This window comes from Patagioenas fasciata, chromosome 3 (assembly GCF_037038585.1).
Source record: "Patagioenas fasciata isolate bPatFas1 chromosome 3, bPatFas1.hap1, whole genome shotgun sequence".
Lineage (NCBI taxonomy): Eukaryota > Metazoa > Chordata > Aves > Columbiformes > Columbidae > Patagioenas > Patagioenas fasciata.
Window position 1 is genome coordinate 109080489 of NC_092522.1, and position 21964 is coordinate 109102452.

Consider the following 21964-nt stretch of genomic DNA (forward strand, 5'->3'; position numbering starts at 1 on the left):
TCACTCAGAATTACTCTAAGAAAAACTGTATGAATAAAGATGTAAAATGAAACATCAATGTACACATTTTACAGTGCAAACAAGTAAAACTAATTCATTAAAGACAGGAAGATGTCAGCTGAAGGGTGTTCTCTGATGAGTTCTTGAGGATTCAGCATTATAGATTCTGAGCTGTCACACGTAACAGCGATTTATTCACAGGAACAGACAAAAACCAGGAAACAAGTTGGATCAAAGGTGAAACTGGACTAGCAGTACTGGGTTGGGGCTCTTGCTTGTGTGCTTTGTTTTGCTTTTCTTCTCTCCTCAACATCAACAGGGACCTAAAGCACTTGCTCCTGTTGAGCAAAAACTGGTTTGGTCAGTTAAGTGCTGCAGAGCTCAGACTATGAGGGAAAATGGGTTTACGACACTGAAACACAACAGCCTGGCATTATGTTGGCAAAACCCTGTTCCAAACAAAGACCAGCTGAGCTATGACATTTTCAGAAGTGTGGCTTTTTGTCACACACACATGCATATAGTCATCAAACTCAAAATCTCTACTCTTTGTCACATAAGTGTCAGCAGTATACAATATACTGAAACGTGTATTTGAGCAACAAGGTTTTATTTAATGCCCAGAGAACCACTAAAGTGCCCAAAATTTTCTAAAAAATTTAACTATTTTCTCACTTTCCTAGCCATTTAAAAATAAAGCAAAATAATTAACATCTCTGGAGGTATCCTTCTCAAATGCAACCAGAAACAGACACTTTTCTCCATTAAGATCTACCTCAATACTATTATATTCTGATATGTGAGAAACGGAAAATCATCTTGAAATAAACAAAACATAGATAGTAACACTCTCTTGTCCGTATAGCCTGCAGAAATCCAGTAACAGCAACAGTTGACTTAATTAGCAAGTAAAAATAACATTCTCCATCTTTAAGAGACTCGGCTTCTCAGTGTTCTCCATGGGGGGAAAAAAAAAAAAAAAGAAAAAAGAAAGGAGTTTACCGTGCTCTGCCTTGAATGAACTACTGTTCAACTCAGTCTCTACTCCCCCATGTCCATTATCCTCCTGCTCTTACCAGTTCAAGAATCATCTGCATGAAATCAGCCACCTACAAAGTCTCCAAGCACAACAGCCCTGAAAACATTTGCAATACACAGCAACCTGCAGAAGTAACGGACACTACTTCAAGCTGTTAAGAGTTTTTCAAATTAGTTCCATTTTCTTTTATAATATTTTAGTAACATCTAAAATTATGCTTCCATTGTAAGATATTTTATTTAACTTCATATATTCAATCCCATTACAGATAATATTTTGTTAACACATTCCAAGGTTAGACCATCTACAGATCTGGTAGCCATCACTGGGCTTCTAACAAATTCCTGCAGATTCACACTGGCCTCAACTTCTTTCTAGCTTTTCCACCGTGAAGAATAAAACCCCATTCACTATATTCTGGGCTCTCAGTTCACTTTTTGAGTGACATGCTTAGTCATTGCTGAATTATTAATTTTATATATATATACACATATATATGAATGATTGACAGGAAGCAGTAGAATCAAGAACATAACTCAGACAGCAGGCAGGTTGGAAAGCTGAAGAATGATCTATACGGGTAGCATATACCACTGTAGGTATACAAACAGTGTGCTCACAAGCCATGTTTCAGGATACCAGTACCTTCTTCTGCAGCTTGGGTCACTTTAACTAGAAGTAAAAGGAAACACCAAAGTCCCAGCTACAGCAAATCACACCATTACAGCCAAACCCAAAATAGCTTCTTCACCTTTGGATACATTATTCCACAATAAAAGGCAGAGCTATGGACGTTTTCCTTTACAAAAGATGGCTTACCTGTCAAAAACATCACTTAAAACAAGCAGACATAACTAGCATTTACCTAGATTTACAGACAAATGGAAATTGCCAAACAGCTCTATTCACTTGAACAAGTGCTATAAGTCTAATAATAACTGATGCTGAATTTAAAGTACTTTCCAAAGGAAAGAGGGAAAACAAAATATCCATACTCAAGAACTGCATCAACGCTTTCTGTAAAAAAAAGAAAAAAAAACGCTGTGAAGATGCACATATTAAGTAAACTGCCTTTCAGCTGGGTATGTATAGTTTTTCTCACCTTCCAGCAAAAAAACAAAACCCCACAGTCTAGACTCCCTCACTCAAAGGCTTGGAAAACAGGAAAAAAACCTGGGCATCTGTTAATTAGGAAAAGTGCATGTTAGCCAAAATAATATATGTGAAGATGACACGCCACAATCAAGCTGCAAAGGATGTATCACTGTGCTTCATTAACTCAACATAGGAACAGGTAAACAGGAGTTAAATCAACAAATATCAGGGCTAATGAATGATAAAGATAACTTATTTAAGCTTTTTTCGGTTTTCAGAACTCTTGTTTTAAGTCAGCATTGCACCTGAGAAAAAGCACGCAGAGGGAAAAGATCTACATAGCTGTGGTGCAACAGATTTACAGCAGTAACACTTCAAAGACAGAGCAACACAGTGATAAATATGTACTCAGTAAATAAGTGACTCTCCTAATCTTCCTTATGTCTTATTGTTTTTATGTTATTCACCTGTTCTTTGGACATCCCCGTATTTCTTTTCAACATATCAGGACTGCAGTATTTTTGCAGCAATTTCTGAACCGTATTTTGAATTCAGAAACAGCTTGTACTGTGGCAAACATAGGTCAGCAAGTGTTCACGCTTACACCACATAATTAACTGCCTAAGGATGGGAAAAACACTTTGACAAAACAAAGCAGGTGACTATAGGCTGTTCAGGTAAAGACTGTTTATTTTAGATGTTTACTGTAGAAACCTTGGGCTGTAATTATATTTGAGTTTTCCACTGCTTCACAAAAACCTGGAGAAAACATACCCAGTATGAAAGTGAACAAGAGTATATCAGAATGAAAATTCACTGCTGCCTCCCTAAAAATTAAAAGTAGCTCTATACTTTGTGTCCTCACAACAATATTCATGAACCTGAATTAAACAGAATTATTTAAATCTTTCTACCCCTTAATAGATGGGTTCATCTTTTTCAGCATTGTAACCAGAGTCCACTTTCCTTTCCAATTCTGCCCATTACAGCTTCCACTTCTTCATTCAAGATAGTTGCCTTCCCTTCCCAATTTCTTCTCTTATCCCAAGAGCTTCATCCTCCTTTACACGTTTTTTCATTTCGGAGTAACTTCAACCAACAACAGCAGGACAGTTAAGTCAACACCTAAACATGAATCCCAAAATCTGGGAAAGGTGTCAATGCAGAGAGACTAGGACCCTTCTGATGATGTATTCTCTCCCACCAGTTCAACGGGAAGCTAAGAAACTCACAAAAACACCATCCCAGGACTTTGGTAGTGAATCCAAACAACTCAAAACATCCAATCATTGAGAACAGCACATACAGATGGAGAAAGGGGCCTTTGTCAAGCTTCTTTTCACCTACTACAGTCTCCATCTATTGTCATGGGAGGTGTCCAGTGGAACGTGTCACTGCCGATGGCCGGAGGGCTGCAACTAGATGATCTTTATGGTCCCTTCCAGCCCAAACCATTCTGTGATGCCACGCGTGTGGCTTTGCTATCCACCCTTTGGTCTTCTGACTGTTGCTAGCAGTTGGTAAGGAAAGCACAGAGCAAAGTAGGGGCACAATTTTCTTACCCTATCACTTCCTCATCTTTAGTTTTTGGATTTCGTGCACTCACGAATGCTTCTTTTCCTCACTTCTATTACTCATAAGTTTCCTGGGTCACATCAGAAAAAAAACCCCAGTAACTTGCTGCTCTGTATTTCACACCTGCACACAAGGGTCTAAGAATAAATGGTAAAAGAGAATAAAACCTGGGACACTCCCCATTTTATTTTTTTTTTTTATAGTTTCATAACACTTAATACAAATACTAGTCCATCTAAATTCTGGACAGCTATACAGGACAAACTTTTTTATTTCTACTCCATGTTTAGACAAAAAAGGTTTTTATCAGACTAAAGCATTTTAATCCTCAGTACTCAGGTTGCCTTGGCAGAAAACAAGGGAGGCTGAGGTATCACCAATGCCCAAAACTTTCTGAAAGAACAGAGCGCTAACTAGGAGACACATCCAGATGTTGTCTGCAGGCAGATCAGGCACATATGGCCTCTTAAAATGCTGCAATCTCAAAGTGAGTCTCTACATCACCTCCAAGCCTGCTCTTCAACCTAAACTCCAGCTGTGGCTTATCTCCAAAGCACAAAGTAAAAAATTTGCAGATACATCTTGTCAACTACATGCGTGGAAGAAATAAACATTTCAGACATAGGTAAGAGGAAAAAAAATCTTGCCCACTCTCCTTGAAGGCAACAAGGTGAAACACGAGGGCTCAACATATGTCAATGATAATTGCTTTTATGTGGAACTTAGTGCATTAAGCACATGTTGAAAGCAACCTGGCTAACCCTTTGCACAAAAAAGCAAACGCAGAAAATTATGCAAAGATGTAGATGGAGCAGACTGGCCTGTGATGACCAAATTCATGGAGTACATATGGTTTATACAGTTCACGTTTAGGAGGACTTGGATTTTAATGCTTATTATTTATAAAAGGTCAATTTAGATTCTTTGAAGGTTGATGGCACTCGTGTAGAAAATTATATTTATTCTACACAAATGAGCAAATTTATTCAAATAAAAGCTAAAATTAGACTGTGGGGGAAGAAAAAACACCAACCAAGAAAAGTGTGGGAATAGCAAGGTGGGTTGTTTTTTTGTTGTTGTTGGAAAAAACCACTGCTTATCTTGACATCCTGGAATTTAAGTGAAGTGCATAATCATAAACATGACATTTTATTCAGTCCATACATCTTCACATGGCTATACTGCTAGCAGTTGGAACCATACTATCTCTTCTTATCTAGAAGATAATCACTCAAGTTCAGTTGATCCAGTTGTTCAGACCATATTTCAAGATGTAAAGATCAATCTCTTAGATAAACCATGCAAAAAGTTGACACTCATATATTGTTACAGTCAGTCTCCTATCTCCCCTGCTCAGCTGCTCCTCCAGTACAGTTATCTGTTTCTATGGCAAATGAAGGGCATTAGTAACCCACATAATTTTTGCCGATTGGCAGATAAAAAATTTGCTCCCTCTGGCGGAAGCAGTGAAAGCAAAGGTTGTTCTCTGAACTCACCTCACCCCACCAAGACCGCTCTCCAAGAACCACTCTCATCTCTCAGCACATTTAAATATCTCCCATGTAATGACAGGCAGGCTGACATGTCATCAAGAGAAGTCATTTGTCAATAGACAATCAGCAAGATAATGCCAGAACTAGAAACAGACCCTGGTCCAATGCGCTATTTGTCAGGCTTCACCTCTGAGAAAGAAGAAAGTGGCAGAGGCACAAATACAACATGAGTACATACAGGAAAAACAGCAGGCTAGGTGAGGGACATAACTATAATAAAATTGCAACCTCAATGCATTTGCAATACATGATTCTCTAGCAGCCTGTTTTCATGATAATCCTTCCCATACTCCTCTTTAGCTGTCAGGGGCAGTAAGGATAAAACTGCATTTATTCCGTCTCTGCCCCAGCAAGACAGAGGGAATACTGTGGTACATTAACATACATTCATTCATTCAAGACCCAAGGTGATACAGTTGTCAATGGGATTCTTCCTTTGTCAGGCAGCAAAGAGACTCTCCAAGAAGTGAAAAGATACAGTCCTTACTTGAGGCTTTTCACCACCAAGGAGCATTTTTTTTCCCTTTATAATAAAATACAAAAGAAAGGTGTGCAAGTTTGCCGTCCCAAATCTACAGAGATAATCATAGGCTCTTGTTCACACTAAGCATCCTCCCTTGCACCACAAGACTTAAAGTAACAATAGAAAAATTGGAACAAGAAGCCTACCAAAAACGCACCAGCTCTTCCAAGTAGTCACTTCAGTTAACCTGGTCCAAGGTAAAATAAGAGTCAAAGGAAGGCTTAACATAGTGGCAAGTTATCACATAATACCTGGTTGGGGGATATACACAGAAGCAGAAAATAAGTTCTTCTCCATTCCTACAGCTAACTAGCACTCTAGTACAAGCAGGAAAGATCTAGGAACAGCAATCTATTACAGCAACAAGGCTTTTCTCTTGTAACACAGCTGGGCATGCAGAGAAGACCGTTCATAAAAGTGTGTCAAAAGGCTCCGGTGGAGCTGTCATACTCCATCTTCTGCACTGATCTCTAACAAGGTCATAACCAATACCATTCACAAACAATTCTGTACTTCTAGTTCTAATAAGCATTAAGTCAAAAAGTAATCTATTTCTCACATTCAATCTACACACAGATTTGGATCTGATTAATTAGTTCGATCTTATCAGCTTCACCTTTAACTGAAACTCCTACTTCCTTTCACTGCCAAATAGGCAGGTTCTTCATCCATTTGTCTGAACACCCAGACAACAGAGTGTCACTGATGCATGCTACCTGGATTTGTCCTCCCACAGTTACATGCCTTTGCCTTCACTATAACTTTACAGCAGGATAATTAAACAGTAATGGCTTAAATGTGACTTGGGGTCAAAACCTGAACAGAGAAGTGAAGAAACCAAACCCATTCATCCCCTTCAGTTCTGAGTGCTGGAATTATTCTGGAGTGCTCATTTCAAGTCCCCGCCATACTAGTATGACTGTAGTCACAGTAAATATTGGGACCAAGTAGCAGAGACAACCTACTGATCAGAAAAACCTTTACTCTTATTTTTTTTCAAAGCACTGAGACCTTTTCATATCAAGTATGAGTATAGTATCACTGAATGTCACACAATCTTTGAGCACACACAGCAAAGAGTATAAATGCTTCTCCTTCTCTGCCCTCATTCTCTCCTTTTACTATCTTTGATTTGATTACACTGAACACATTTCACATTCTTTCTGTATCACAAACTTACAATCAAGATAGACTCTTAAGCTGAGAGGTTACAAAAATCTAACTTTTATTAAAAAAACAAAAGGTATAGATAGATACATTCTCCTCAGTGCAGCATAATTTTATAAATCCCCAATTCATACTCCAGTCATCATACACAACTGGACCTATATTACGTACAGCCCACTGATGTCTAAAACCAAAATATGTACGGTTTTTAACTGCTTATAACAAATCTTTTAAACCATGTGTTTAGCCACCCTCTATTGTCATTATCACCAAAAGCTCCAACAGTGTTCAAATAGTATGTTATACTGTTTACAGAAGCGCCTGTTGCGAAACGTTCAATACAGTGAAGTTTTCCAGGATTCGATAAAAAGTAGCTTTATTATCACCAAAATACCAAATACACAACATTTAAAATAAATTGGGTAGAAGCTGCATTACGTCATGAAGCAATTAAATTTATGGCTGTTGTTATGAACAGATAATTATATGACACCAGCACGATGCCATGAAAAGATGGTCATCTCTTACTTGTTTTACAGTACCCCATAGAAGCTATGCACTTTATGGAAACGAATACATGGCACACGGCAAGAAGAGCTTCCAGCCTGCACGTCCCAGGCACCAAGCCAGGCAGTGCCATTGACCCCAGGCAGAGGTATCACTGGAAGTTGTGCACAGTATCTCTCCCATCACAGCAAGCTCCATTTAAACTTGCCTGCTTTTGTCGGTGTTCTAGAAGGTACTTTTTCATGTGAATCCTTAACCTAAGGTTCTCTCTCCTTCATTTGAACAAATGGTGGGGGGGAAGGGGAAGGAAAAAGCACGTAGTTCAGTAATACAGTGTATCACAATACTCTTTCACTACACACGTTCCTTCCTCCACATTTATTTTCCACTTACATTTCTCACTCATTAGGTGTATTTTGTAAAACCAATCCGTTAAAATCTCCCTCTGCATAAACACAGACTGTTTTCCTCAACATATTTCATTCATTCATTAACGGACTTCAGGTTTTTTTAATAAGAATTCCTGACATGATATTTATAGGAGATACTTCAGGCTACTTATGTATTCAAAACCACATAAATATTCCATAGATTTGGAAAGTCTAGATCACTTCCCCCCACTTAAAAAAGAAAAATATTTTATTGTACAACTTCAGTCATTAAACTCTGCAAAACTCAGTCTCCCAATATTATTTTGAGATCTTCTGGAGTTTTGTGCAGACAACAGGATTAACAGCCTTCCTTCAGGAATTTTTATATCACTCGGACAAAAGATACCACAGTAACGCTCTGCCAACAAAGTACACATGCATCCCCGAGAGCATTGTGTGCAGCACACATTATTATTTAACGCTGCATTTAAAAACCCCTGGCAGGCGCATCCAGGCACAGCGCACTGCTTTGCATTCGCAATTATCGCTCAGCCTTCGCATCGCTGCGCTGGTAGCGGCCCCGTTCCCAGCTGCGGAGCCACATCTGGCCAAAGGCGGATGCCAACAAGTTGGCCGACCCGGTGCCGCGATCGCAGCCCCCGCGGCCTGACCCCGGCGCGGCCGCGCACCGGCGGGGCGGGATGGGCCCGGGACGCGGCCGTGCTGCCGGACCGGCGGGAGCGCACCTGTACGCGGGGCGCGGCCGGACCCCCCTCCTCCCGCGGGCCGCGCCCCCGTTCTCCCCTCACGCAGCCGCCGCCACCGCCTCGCCGGGCGCTGCCCACCCTCCCCCCGGCCCCCCGCCCGGCGGAGGCGGGGAGGATGGAGGAGCCGTGGGGGTACAGGGCAGGGCGGAACGGCGCGGAGCCGGGGCGCTCTCCCGGCGCGGCACCGCCCCTCTCCGGCGAGCCCCCGGGACGCAGCGGCGGGGCAGGCGCCTCCCCATCCTCACCTGGTCGATGGGCAGTCGCACGGCGTTGCTGAGGGGCTGCAGCAGCGTAGAGCCCGTGGTGCTGGTGGCCATGGCGAGCGCGCCCCTTCCCACGCCGGGAGACCGGGTGACGAGGCCAGCTGCACCGCTCCCCGCCCAGGCTCCCGCGGTGGCAGCAACAACGGCGGCGGCAGCGCGAAAAGCCCCAGCCCCGCACGGCGCCGTGACAACAAGGGGCCGGCGCGGCCGCGCTGCCGACTGACAGCACTGGCCACCAATCCGCGCGCGGGGCCGCCGCAGAGTGACAGGCAAGCTGGCCCAATCCCCGCCCCTCAGCCGGGTGGGCGGGACGGGGCGGCTCCCCTCCGGCGGCAGCGGTCCGGCGCGGAGGGCGGGCGGGAGGGAGGGAGGGGATGGTGGTCGAGCAGGGGTCGTTGAGGTAAAGCACGGGGCGGCTCAGCACAGTGGAAGGAGGTGGTTCTGCGGCGGCTGCTCCGCGCTGAGGGCGGGCCGAAGTTGCGCGCAGCGCGCAGGTACCGCGCAGAGTCCGGCGCGGCCTCGCCCTGCGGCAGGCGGCGTTGCGGGGTGCGTGGAGCAGGGGCCCGGCCGCGTCTCCCCTCCCTTCGCCTCGGGTGTACGCGGAGCGGGGACGGGTGGGGGCCCCTGGCGGAAAGTGATGCTTTCCAGCGCGGGGTGGGAAGCAGGGACGGCCGGGCAGGGGAACGCCCCGAGGAAGCGGGGTGCTGGCGGGTCGGTGTCGGTTGGACCAGGTGTCTGTCGCCGAGGGCAGCGCGAAGCCGTGTGAATGCAGGAGGATGCTGATGTAACGAGATCAGGCCCCCGTTCTGCTCCTGACCAACACCCCCTTTGCCAGAACGGACACAGAGGCCGCTCGGTAGCTGAGCAGGCAGTTGTGGATGAGTGGTGGATGCACACAGGGTGTGAGGGTGGCCTCGCACCCTGAAGAAGTCACAAAAAATGGGTAAAAACCATTTTCCTACAACCACCCGTTGACTTAAAGATGCCTGTCTGTCACAGCTATAAGCCACAGGTTTTAATTTACTAATGGCCTGTTTCTTAAATACTTTAAATGGTACAAGGGCGAGTACCTCTACAGTAGGTTCAACCTAGAGGTGCATTTTCTTTCAAGAACTGACATGGTGATGCCGATGGAATAAATCGGTGCACAGCCCAGTTCTTCCATCTGCCCAGTCAACACTATCCAATGTGAGTGAAGTCTTGGGTGAGGGCTTCACATTATGAAGGGCAGCAAACCAGATGAGCTTGTGCAGTAGACTATTTATTAAATCATTCTGCTTTAGTGCCCTGCCTGCCTCTGTTACATTACAGCTTTCTGTTGTGTTAGTGTTAGGTTTTTTCTTTTGAAATAACTGTAACCTTAGTTGTTCTAAACGATGTGGTGAAGGAAACCTCTGAAGGACTATACTGCTCTTATTTATAAAACTGCTCAAGAATCCTGAATCTATTGAGAGAAGACTACAAGTTATTCCTTGCATTTTATTATACATTTATAATAATGATTGTATATGTTACCTCTAAACCAGGCTATGGTCAGTAATCTACCGTCAACACAAAAATGTCACAATTTTAACTATGTGAGAGGTGAAATGCTTTGTCCAATATCATTCTGACAGTCTGAACCATGTCTGCAGTGGTGGCTAGGTATAGTGATTTACATAGCCATTTAAGTTCCTGGTTAATGATAATTGGTAGTAGCAGGAAAATGGAGGTAAGTGTCATTATCTGAAAACATCTGTTGTTTCTCTGCCTGAGTTGCAGACCACACTCTGTACTTATGGTTTAGCTTGTGGTAAGGTTTTTTGTCTGTGTTTAAAGAGACTGGCTAATAGGTACAAATAAGTGGTTTTAATTAGATTTCTTCACTGCGTGACAGGCAATTAGAATTGTGGTAGCATCTGCAGCTTCAGAAGCAATAGTATGATGGTTTTGTAGTAAAGCAAAGCGAGCTGCTTTCAGAAAGAAGAAAAAAGCCCCCACCTTTTCCCAATTAATTCTGAATCAGTCACTTAAAATTCTATATATATGTGAGTAACTTCATAGGAGTGCAATGCCACTAGGCTCAGTACAGTCTGCATTACACTATACATATGTATGTAGAAACTAAGCTCATTTTATCTGATTTTCTTTTAGTAAGGAGTCATATACCTACACACAAATCTTTGGAAATCTTAACCTAAACATTCTCAAATGAAGCCACTAAAGAGCTGCTTCAGAAAATGCTGAAAGCTAATTCTGAATCATAGTCTAGTCACAAGAAATTATTCTGGTGCATCTATATAAATCCATGGAGGTGGTGTTACTAAGACTTTCATGAAACATTTGCAGCAAATAATTGACCTACTGAATGAACTCTGTACTTTCAATTAACAAAATGCCCTGAGAAAAAGCTCATGATATCATAGCATAAATGTCAGTTGGTTTTAAAACACAGCCCTTAATTTTCCGGTAGTTTTTATTCTATTTTTTTTTTTTATGTATGTGTTCTTGCAGTGCTTGGAAAATACAAGCATGCCTCCCTGCATGAGTTCTAGGATCTTAGGAGTTCATACTTGAAGGATACATTTATCTATAGTGTAAATCACAGTATCATTATAAGTAGTTTACAGCTATGGCATTAAGTTACATAATTACATCATTCACAAGTTTCTACTGGAGAAGTGCAGTGTTCTGGGAAGACGTTCTTGTGCTCTTGTTCAGCAAGGTGTGTGCTGGGGAAGATGTCAGAGAAAGAGACCTTGAGAATAGTCACAAAGTAATAGTCCCTTTGTAGTGACAGGGGAGATGGTTACATGGAAAAACAAAAGGGGTCCTGCCCCACAGAGCTTAAAATCTATATTCACAATTAAAAGTGAAGCATACAAATGTTGGTTGAGGCTGAGGTAACAGGAAAATAAGCCATTTCTGCCAGAGAAAAAGTAACTTGTCTTTGACATCTACTGTAAAATGTATGGTAAGGGCTTTTGTGGGCACTGCAGTAAAACTAGGTCTTCTGCTTTTCCTTTTTCTTTCCTTTTTTTTTTTTTTTAGAGAAGATTTCATTGGAAATGTTTTCTGAGAAGTTCCTGCCTGTGAGAGAATACGATGTTGTATGTGGGAAGATGAAGCACTGGCTGGGGACAGGTAGCATTCCACATCACATTGACATCATAACAGTGCAATTAGTCCTAAAAGTTAAATGCTGCTGTGAAAAAGAACGCTGGCAGTGATATAAAGAACCTAATGTACCCAGAGTAGTTAAACTATTCACCTGAGTGGAACAGTTTTCAATAAACATTAGTTACTTTCCTACTGTTTTAACCATTTGCATATAAGTGACCAAGAAGTGGTACTTCCACAAGGAAATTATTATTATTTATACCAAAGGCTGTCAGTCAAAATGCAGGAGAACATGTTGATTTAAATAATCCCTGGAGAGTGGTTTGGCATAGCATGAACTTCTGATGTTCTGTGTTTAAGTTTTTATGGTCCCATTAGTGCTCATAGTTCTTAGTTATAAAAATAGTCACAAAGGCATCTCTCAGCCCTGCAGAAATGATGTAACATTGATGTAACAGATACTGGAGGTTTCCTGTAAACATTGTTTAGTTGGATGTCAATTTAATATATTCAGGTGTTTACAATACCAGTCTTCCCATGTGACATTATACAATAAAGAACAAAAAGAGAAGAGCTGTGGCAGAAAACGGGAAGGGACAATGGGACAGAGTTACTAGATGTACCATTGTATACAATTCTTTTTCCCTTGTTTGTTTGGTAAGGTCATTCTGGGAACATATTCACAATCAGAAAATAGGAACAATTATTGAAACTCCTTTTAGCAAAATAGATTAAAACGAAAATGGGTTTCAGTATCAGCTGCAGAGAGGCGATCACTTTTCCATAGTAAAGTCTTATTATAGCATTACCTATCTGGCTTTGCTTGGCCTGAAATATTTGAGACTTCATTCCGAAGAGAAGAACATTTCTGAAAAGGCTGGTGCCAGTCAAACTGAATTACTGTTTATGAAAAGTCTATTATTGAAGTTTCGGTGTTTGGTTTATCTTTGTTTCACCCTTCCTCCAAAGCAGTCTTTTGCTATCCCTTCAAATATGCTGTACAGCACAATAAGCCTTACGTGCATCAGCTGTTTTCAGAACTAATATAATCTTTAATTAGCCGGCTCTGCTATATGAGTAATACAGTGCCCAGTGTGATTCCTGTTAATATTAGTAGGAATTCTTCATGGTCATACTGCTGATTGCCAGCTCAAGTAACATTTGTTTGGCTCTCTACTTACTAGGAAAATATAAATAGCTTTCTACAGGCTAGCTACAGGATAGCTAAAGTCTCCCTTTGGCTCTTTCAGAAGAACACTTTGGATTTTGATTTTTGACTTGTTCTTTTGTTTCAGTCTTAGAACTACTTTGAGAGCAAGCAAGCTTCTCTGGTTTTAAGGCAGCTATCAGTTTCTATCATAAAACTGTTTTGGACCGACTTTCTTTCCTCTGAGTGTTTAAGTTCTGTAAATTCTGCGATGGGGAAATACATCGTTGTCTCTGGAAAACGTGGACTCATGTTCAGCTCAGACCATTTTGGTTTTCAATTATAACACCAAGTCTGTTGACAAAATGAGGCAGAGCTTGTAAAGAAGGATGAGTGAAAGGTTGCTTTACTGTTCAGTTGTAAATGTCAACTCTCGGGTACAGATCTTAGAAAAGATAATTTCCTTGCTAAAGGAACTTCCTGCTTTCATGTCAAGGACGAAACAACTGACTTCAACAAGAGGTTGTTACTCTGATAGATGAGTGACTTGGCTTTTCAGAGCAAATTCTATTCTAAAATTCTTTGTGGGGAAACAGTACAAACTGACAGTGGACAACATGTCACGGTGTAATAACTAGTGCCACACGCAACTGGGGTCTTGTTGTCACACTCATCGAAAAGTTTGGAGAATAGAAGCACTTTTTTCAAAACTCAAAAGCAATTAACTTCAAAGCTAAGTTATGAGTTTAAGAACAGTTTTATCTTAATTAGGTATTTACCAGACTATGGGAAATATGGTGGATGGGGGAGGCTGGTGATAACCTTGCAAGGAACCTGCTACTGTAAAACAGTAGTAAAAAACTGACAAGTCTACCTTTTTATTGATTTAGCTATAAAAAGCACATTCATATTAAATGCATATGAATAAATGTACAGTGAATACATCATTTAGTTTAGTTTCCTGTCATACTGTAAGAGCAGAGCATGGAAATAACTGCTTTTACCAAGTTTCTCAGGTTTCTGGGCTGTCTTTCTATTGTGTCTCCTTGGCTGAAACAGGAAACCTGACTTTTCTCCATATCTGATGTTACAGGTTCTCAAACTGATCCTTGCTGCTTAGAGAGCTCAGTTCCCAAGGTTCCTCCCACTTGCCCTAGGTGACTGCAACAAGATAGGACTAAGACTCTTCTTTATTTGGATTAGTTGTTTCTGACATCATAATATGCCTTATTCATCCCAGAGTTGCTTAAGAGTCGCTTTTAATGCCAAGATAAGCTTCCACAGAAAAATCAGTTTATTCTAAGAGCAAAGGTTGAAGTGTAGGAGGGGCTGCAAAGTAAATAACAAAAATGCAACTTAAAATTAAGCTTAACAAATAACTTTTCCTTTCAGTTGCTTCAGGTTCACAGTTAACTTAGCGTAGAGAAAGGGAGGGTTGTGGAATTTTCTGTCCCTCAGGACTAGCTCACCCTAAATAGCTTTCTCAGTCCCTATGATCAATTCTACTTAGTTCAGAATGGTTGTCCCTGTTCTTATGAGTTATCATGTTTGATTTTGATCATATTTATGTTCAGTAAGAAGTCAGAATTTTTCCTTGAGAGGTTTCTGGGGTTAGTCCTTCTGTGTTCATTTGAGCTTAACTTACTCTCCTGTTTTTGGAACATTTTGTAAGTTTTTGTCATAAGATGTCTTTAGTGTCCATCCATCTTATTAACTGTATGTCTGCCATTCATTTTAAATTCTTTAGAAGAAGCACACATACCACCACTAGAAAGGTCAGGGTTAATCGTATGACACTTCATTCCGACCCTTCTCATTGTTCCCACTGTCTCCTTCACACAGAGTTTTGAGACTCCTGCTCTTAAAATTCATCCCTTGCTGCTTCCAACTCCAACAGCATCAGTCAGCACAGCTTGAGGTACCTCCTCTCTGCCAGCTGGTAAGTCATGCTGGACTGGTCAGTGGCAAGAACTGGTGGTGTGTGTCAGAATCAGGGTGAGTGTCAGGTGACAAATGGGAAGTAGGTGCTGGTGATATAAGACCTGTCAGCTGCAGCAGCCCTGTGCAATTGAACCTGTCACTGAGTCAGAGCCTGAATGTTTCTGCAATTGTTCCAGGACCCACCTGCTTCCCCAGTGCCTTTCTCGTGCTGGGTACAACAAGCAAGAAACTGCTGTCATCAGTTCTGGTGGGTAGATGTTTGCTTAGAAGAGCAGCAGGACAGGGGAGGTTTTGCTCAACTTGGAGACCCAGAGACCTGAGAAGAAATGGTCCTGGAGCCTCACACTGTTCAGACACTGAACGTAGAAATACTTCACTGAGATTTAATTTTATTAGTTGCATCTAAGTTTGACATCCTGTCTGCTAAGCATCCCTCTGCAAGCATGTGAGCCTTGTCCAAGGACAGATTGGTGAGATACAGTCATCATAATGTAGTCCTCCCCACAACATGGCCAAAGCTTTAATGAGTAACGTTCCAGGAACAGCAGCCAGAGGTGCATGTCAGTATTCAAGTCTCTGAGAATTACTTCAAGTCATATATGGGCTCAGGTATATGTTCCATTTATATAAGCAGCATTATTTGCATAAATAAAGCTATGAGTTTGTTCAGCCATTGAGTCAAACAGCTAAAATTGCAGTGTGTGAACCTGAAACACTGTAGGATATAAATTTATTTTTCAGAAAACCTAGTTAGGAAACTGAAGAAGCATGTTAGTAAATTGAGTATCCTAATCTATATAGATGAATTAGATTTTTTCCTTATGAGTTCAGTTAAATTATCATCACATTAGATAGATTTCTCCTGCTGTATTTTATACAATACTTCATTACTTTGAACCCCCTAAACTTGCAAGAGCCAAGTTTGGCTTTTACATCCTCCATGGTTTTTGAAGTTGATAATTTTGATGATAGTAAATTTAACATATTTCTCAACTGTACTCTAGCTGGGGAGATATTTAAGGCTGTGAAACAGCCTGAACAAATAGGCAGTATTCCATTTCTTGCTTTAGGTTGCTAGCACCTTCATCACTTCTGTGAAGATTAAGATATGTGTCTGTGCATAACAAAAACTATTCAGAACATCAGCTTGCTGTTATGGAGATCAAAATAGTCCGTCTCGTAACATTTTGTCCTGATAGCTTTCTTGTAGAGAGCAAATCTGTCTGACATGTTGCTGCTTGTTTTGTTTCATCCTGCACTTAGTTTTGACATTTTTATGGACAAATTATGATTGTATTTACTTTTAATAAGGAATTGTGAGTATTAAAGATGTCATAGGAGCACTGTCTGTATCTACTTGTCTTGTTTAAATGTGAAGTATAATTACTGTAAAATTGAGAGAACAATGAAGAGCTTAACTGTTCTTGTTTTTCCTGTAAAAGTACCATATTAAAGTGAAATTCTCTGAAAGAATGTAGAACAGACAACGAACTTAAAAATAGGTAGTTATTCTGTGGGAGCCACCACCAACCATTTTAAAGGTATTTTTAAAAATGCCAGCAATGGTAGACATAGTTTAAAATTATAAGGAATATGAACCTTTACGTTTTGGACTTTGAGTTATTAAGCTAAGCAATTGTTATCTGTTCTGTGGAAGAAACGTGAATGTACAACAACTCAGATTTTTTGCAGCTCTTAGAAAGATGCTGGAGAGAGCAGGGATGTGAAGTGGCTTCATCTCTCCCCGACCATACCTGCTTCTGTTCGGGAGTTATTGTGTCACCATGAAGAAATATGAACTTCAGGCGCCTGCAGCATAGAGCATTGCAGGAGACCCTTGAAGCTGAATGGAGCCCTGTTTCTACAATGCTCCCGTCGAGTTAATAGCATGAACTGCATGATTGATGTTCTCGCGGCTGCATTCCCTGCTGTTTTAAACAGGAAGCTCTTCCAGTATCGCTTCAGTTCAGCAAACAAGACCACTTCCTTAACACTACAATAACAGGAATTTGATCAGAAACTTCAAAATTCAGTTCTCAAAGGCATGAAGATGATGCCTTTCATTCTTGCATTGTCTCCAGTATTTAGGTATAAAAGTCATGGGCTTTGTTTGAGAAAGAAAATGTGTTCTTTTCACAAGGAGGATTCTGGCTTTTTAAATGATTGTTAAAATCATTAGACTAGACTAGACTAGAATCATGTTGCCAGTATTACAATATGATTCTGCAGGAGAATGGCCTCATCTTCTTCTAACGGATTTTCATCTTTTAATATCCATATGTGGTTCACCTCTAAGAACAGTGATTTTAGACAGATACTGTTCAGCTGCGGGTTGCTCAAGAGGCACCCCTCAGTCACTGCCTCTATTCCTTTGCTACTTCTAATACAGATATAAGAAATATTACTGCTAAATAAACCAGAATGACCTATACTGCAGAACTAAATTATTTGCCTTTGTTTTTACGGGTAAGATTTGCTTTCAGGGATCCCAGGCCATGGAGATCAGTGGAGAAGTCTAGATTTCTGAAGAATTATTCTTAGTTGAGGAGGGAGGATCGAGTTAGGAAATATTTAAGCAAATCAAACATACACAAGTCCATTGGATTTGGTGGAATTTATCCATGCATGCAGGGCTGCTCTCAATTATATCTGCAAGTTCATGGCAATTGGAGGAGATTCCTGGGGACTGTAAGAAAGGAAATATCACGTCTCCCAGAAAGGCAAGAAGGAGAATCCAGGGAACTACAAGCCTGTCAGCCTCACCTCAGTCCCTGAGAGACTAACAGAGCATATCTTCATGGAAACTATTTTCAAATATATAATGGACAAGATGATTAGGAGTTGTCAGTCTGGATATAAGTGGGGGAAGTCATGCCTGACCAGCCTGATAACCTGTGATGAAATGACTGGCTTTGCAGATGAGGGGAGAGCCGTGCATGTTATCTTGACTTTAGCATAGCTTTTGACATTGTCTGCCGTAACATCCACATAGGCAAGCTAATGAAGTACAGATTAGATAAATGGACAGTGAGGTGGACTGAAAACTGTCTGAACTGTTGGGCTCAAAGGGTCTGGCCTTGCACAAGGTCCAGCTGGAGGCCAGTCACTAGCGCAGCACCATGGGAGTTGCTACTGGGGCCAGGACTGTTTAACCTCTTTGTTAAGTACCTGGATGATGGGGACAGAGTGCACCCTCAGCAAGTCTGCAGACAATACAAAGTTGAGAGGGGTGGTTGATAGAGCAGATAAATGTGCTGCCAACCAGAGGGATCTCAACAGGCTGGAGGAATGGGCCAACTCATCCTGTTCCTGAACCTCATGAAATTCAACAAAGGTTGAAATACCAGGTCCTGCAGCAGCTGAGGATTAACTCCATGCACTAGTCCACACTGAAGGCTGGAAAGGTCAACAAAAAGTTGACCATGAGCCAGCAATGTGTGCTTGCAGCAAAGAAGACCAACAGGATCCTGGGTATTGCCAGCAGGTCAAGGGAAGTGATCCTTCCTCTCCTCACTGGTGAGATCTCCCTTGAGTGCTGTGTCCAATACTGGGCCCCCCAGCACAAGAGATAGGTGCGTGTACTGGAGTAAGTTCAGAAAAGGGTCAGGAAGAGAACAGAGCATGTGTCATACAAGGAGAGGCTGAGACAGATGGATTTTTCAGCCTGGAGCAGAGAATGCTCAGGAGATCTTATCAATGTTTGTAAATAACGAAAGGGAGGTAGTAAAAGACAACAGAATCAGCATTGCTGCTCAGAAAGGACAAGTGGCAATGGGCACAAATTGGAAGACAGGAAATTTCATTTAAATATAAGAAATAACTTATTTACAATGAGGGTGGTCAGACACTGAAACAGGTTTCCCAGAGGAATTGCAGTCTTCAGCCTCGGAGGTCCTTGAAACCCAACTGGATAAGGTCTTAACAACCTGCTGTAGTTGACCTGCCTTTGAGCATGGCGGAGCCTGAACTAGACAATGTGATGAGGTCACTTCGTGCCTCAAATATTACTGTTCTGTGATTCTATCAAATTATGGTAGCCAGAAAGGTTTGAGATACATTCCTTCATTTAAAAATGGAGCATGAGGAGCCAGGTAAAACCTCGAGGTGCATTGTTGGCCAGAAGTTTCTATTCAAGAATACAGGATTTGTCCATATCAGGAGTGAGATGCGTATAAACAAACAAATGCACCAGATTGTGTGTCAGGACACCTGCTCATGTTCGTGTTATGGTACCACTTCGTGGCATGTCCTTTGACTTTCCTCTTTTTTTCTCCTCTGAAAAAGTGATTTTTAGAAAAAAATAGGATTTCAGAAAGTTCAGTGCTGAAACACTGTACTGGGCTCTGCACAGCAAAGGCTCGAAGCCAGGGCATGTCCAGGCACGGTTCAGACCTGTTGCCTTTCAGGAAGTTTGCGTCATGTGTCTGATGCTCTCCTTGGATTGCGATGCGCAACCACTCTCAAAATGGCATTACTGCAATCTGCTTAACATATCAGCTGCAGCTATGGGGGCTGTTGTGTGCCCCCCAGGCTCTGTATGGGATTTGACTGGGCTCTTCCTACCAAGGAACGTGTATGACTTGGGCTGGCAGCTTGGACCAGCCCAGCCCATGAGAGGCTAAAGGCCAAACACCAAGTTGTACAATACTCCCTCAGTAAAGCAGTGGGATGGGAAACTTTGTCCAAAAGGCTCAAGAGCAGGTTTGGGGCTGGCAAGTGAGGGATGGACTGGTCTAAATTCCATCAGTTTGTGGGTTTGCTGCAGCCGTGGTGCAAATGAGCAGGATGCAGTGAGGAAAGCAGCTGAAGCAGGCACAGGAGAGAACCTTGATCTCCCTGCATCAGGCTGCCCTTGCACCACAGAGCGAACACAGGCGCACGGAGGGCTGTGTCTCCGGGGGTCTGGAGAGCAGCGTGAGCCTGAGCTCGCACCCAAGCCCAACCGAACACGCAGACACCAGCGTGTGCTCCAGCAGACGCAGCCATGGCTGCTCTTGCAAATCTGCTGGAGTGACCATGCAGCCCTGCACCACAGCATCACCACGGCATCACCACGGCCAGTAATGAATGGGCCATCAGCTCTTTCCTGAGTCTGCAAGGTCCCAGGCCCTGCCTGAACTTTTCTTGGCGTTCCTACTTGCTTTAGCCATGGAAGCAATTTCTCTCATTGATCAGGTGTCTGATCTGGTATGTTTTACTTTGTCTTTGTGTGGTAGAACAATAGTTTTATTTAGACAACAGTAACAAGCAATTACATTAGAAAAAGGTTCTTCACCCAGAGGGTGGCAGAGCACTGGAACAGGCTCCCCAGGAAGGTGTCAGAGCCCCAAGCCTGAAAGTGTTCAAGAAGAGACTGGACAACACCCTCAGACACATGGTGTGAACTGTGGGGTTGTCCTGTGCAGGGACAGGAGTTGGACTCAGTGTTACTTGTGGGTCCCTTCCAACTCAGGACATTCTGTGATTCTGTGAGTTGTTCCAGGCAGACAGAGAAGTTTACAACTCTGACACAACGATGTCGTGTAGAGCAACACAGGCCTGGAACAGTGGCAGGGGCATTGAGAAGTGGAGACGTGGGATGCCGCGTAGAGGTGTGCAGGGTGGGGTGGATGGTAAGAGATGGGGCACAGGCTGGCACTGGAGGTCCCACAGCCATAAATGGCTCCATCAGGGTCAGATAAAAGAACCTGCAGACCTGGAGCTGGACAAAGCTGGTTTTAGCAGTAATAGGGAAAACAAAGAAATATAATAGTATCTAAGGTACATAAATGGGATCATAAATAATAAATTCAGGTGTTATCTGGACCTGCAGACCAATTAAGAAAGGCAAAAGTGTGAATGTATGTTAGCAAACATACATATATGATCCTAAATAGGAGGAAGATTGCTATTACTGTAACTTTTTCCATATATAAATATCCTACATGCGTTATTATTCTTTGTTTTTCTCTAACAATTAGATCTAGACTAATCATGATTCCTGAGTTAAACTGTGAAGATTTGTATTATACTAACAATAAATTCTTGCCTTTATTTATATGTATAAAGAAACCTGCTTTTTTGTTTGTAGGCAAGATTTGGAAGGTAACAAAGCTGAATACACATTTTCTTTATCTGAGTAGCTCTTGCAGTGTCCCAGCCCTGAGTGGGCTGTTTGTGGAGCAGCCTGGGTACCTCCCCAGGTATGGCCAAGAGTGCAGCTCGGGAAATCACAGCGGGGGGAACCCAGTGCCTACGTCATCTTGATTCATCCAGGACACATTTTCAGTAGGTGACTACACCCTTGTTTCCCACATATTTTAAACCTGGGATTTCTTCATTTGGTATAGGATCTAATTATGTACTTTTCACATCACCATAAAACCTTTGTCCTTAGTATCATTTGTTCTCTTCAGTGTTCTGAAGTAAAGCTCTAGATTGAACACAAGATTACTCAGCAGTTCAGATTTAAATGCTGATTTTTGTTTAAAGATAAACAATAGTAATTGCTACTAATTGCATACATACTGTTCTTACCTAGCAGGTACTTAGCGCTTTACAAATATTGATGCAGTCTGTCTTGTCATGCCAAGAAAATGTAAGTTAGCATAAATTTGGGCACTCAGCATGAAACAAATCTGGTAATACATGTGTGTAATGGAAGTGTGTAATGGTTTGTGCTGATTTATTAAGCCAGTTGACTCATTGTGTAACCAAAACCCAGTTAAAGGAACTGAGGAGTGGCTCTGTAGGACAAGGGACAAAGACAGCACAGCCTGGAAGGGTTTGCTAGGGTGGAACACTGTAAACACAAGGCAGGAAGCTTGAATTTATATTTCCTCACTTTACTTCTTTTTTTTATGGTTGTCAGATTCCAGAAAGGGATGAGTTACATTGAATGTGTCATTGAGCAGGTTGGACTCAACATCTGCTCGCGT

At 42.0% G+C, this 21964-nt stretch overlaps 1 protein-coding gene across 1 annotated transcript in view; it reads right to left on the reverse strand.

The window, feature by feature from the left end:
- MBOAT2 (membrane bound glycerophospholipid O-acyltransferase 2) overlaps window positions 1-9064 on the reverse strand; it is a 97425-nt gene extending 88361 nt beyond the window's left edge. The window contains exon 1 of the mRNA XM_065834342.2: window positions 8843-9064. Within this exon, the coding sequence (XP_065690414.1) occupies window positions 8843-8914 (72 nt within the window). The 5' untranslated portion in view covers window positions 8915-9064. The remainder of the gene's footprint in view (window positions 1-8842) is intronic.
- Window positions 9065-21964: the final 12900 nt, after the last annotated feature.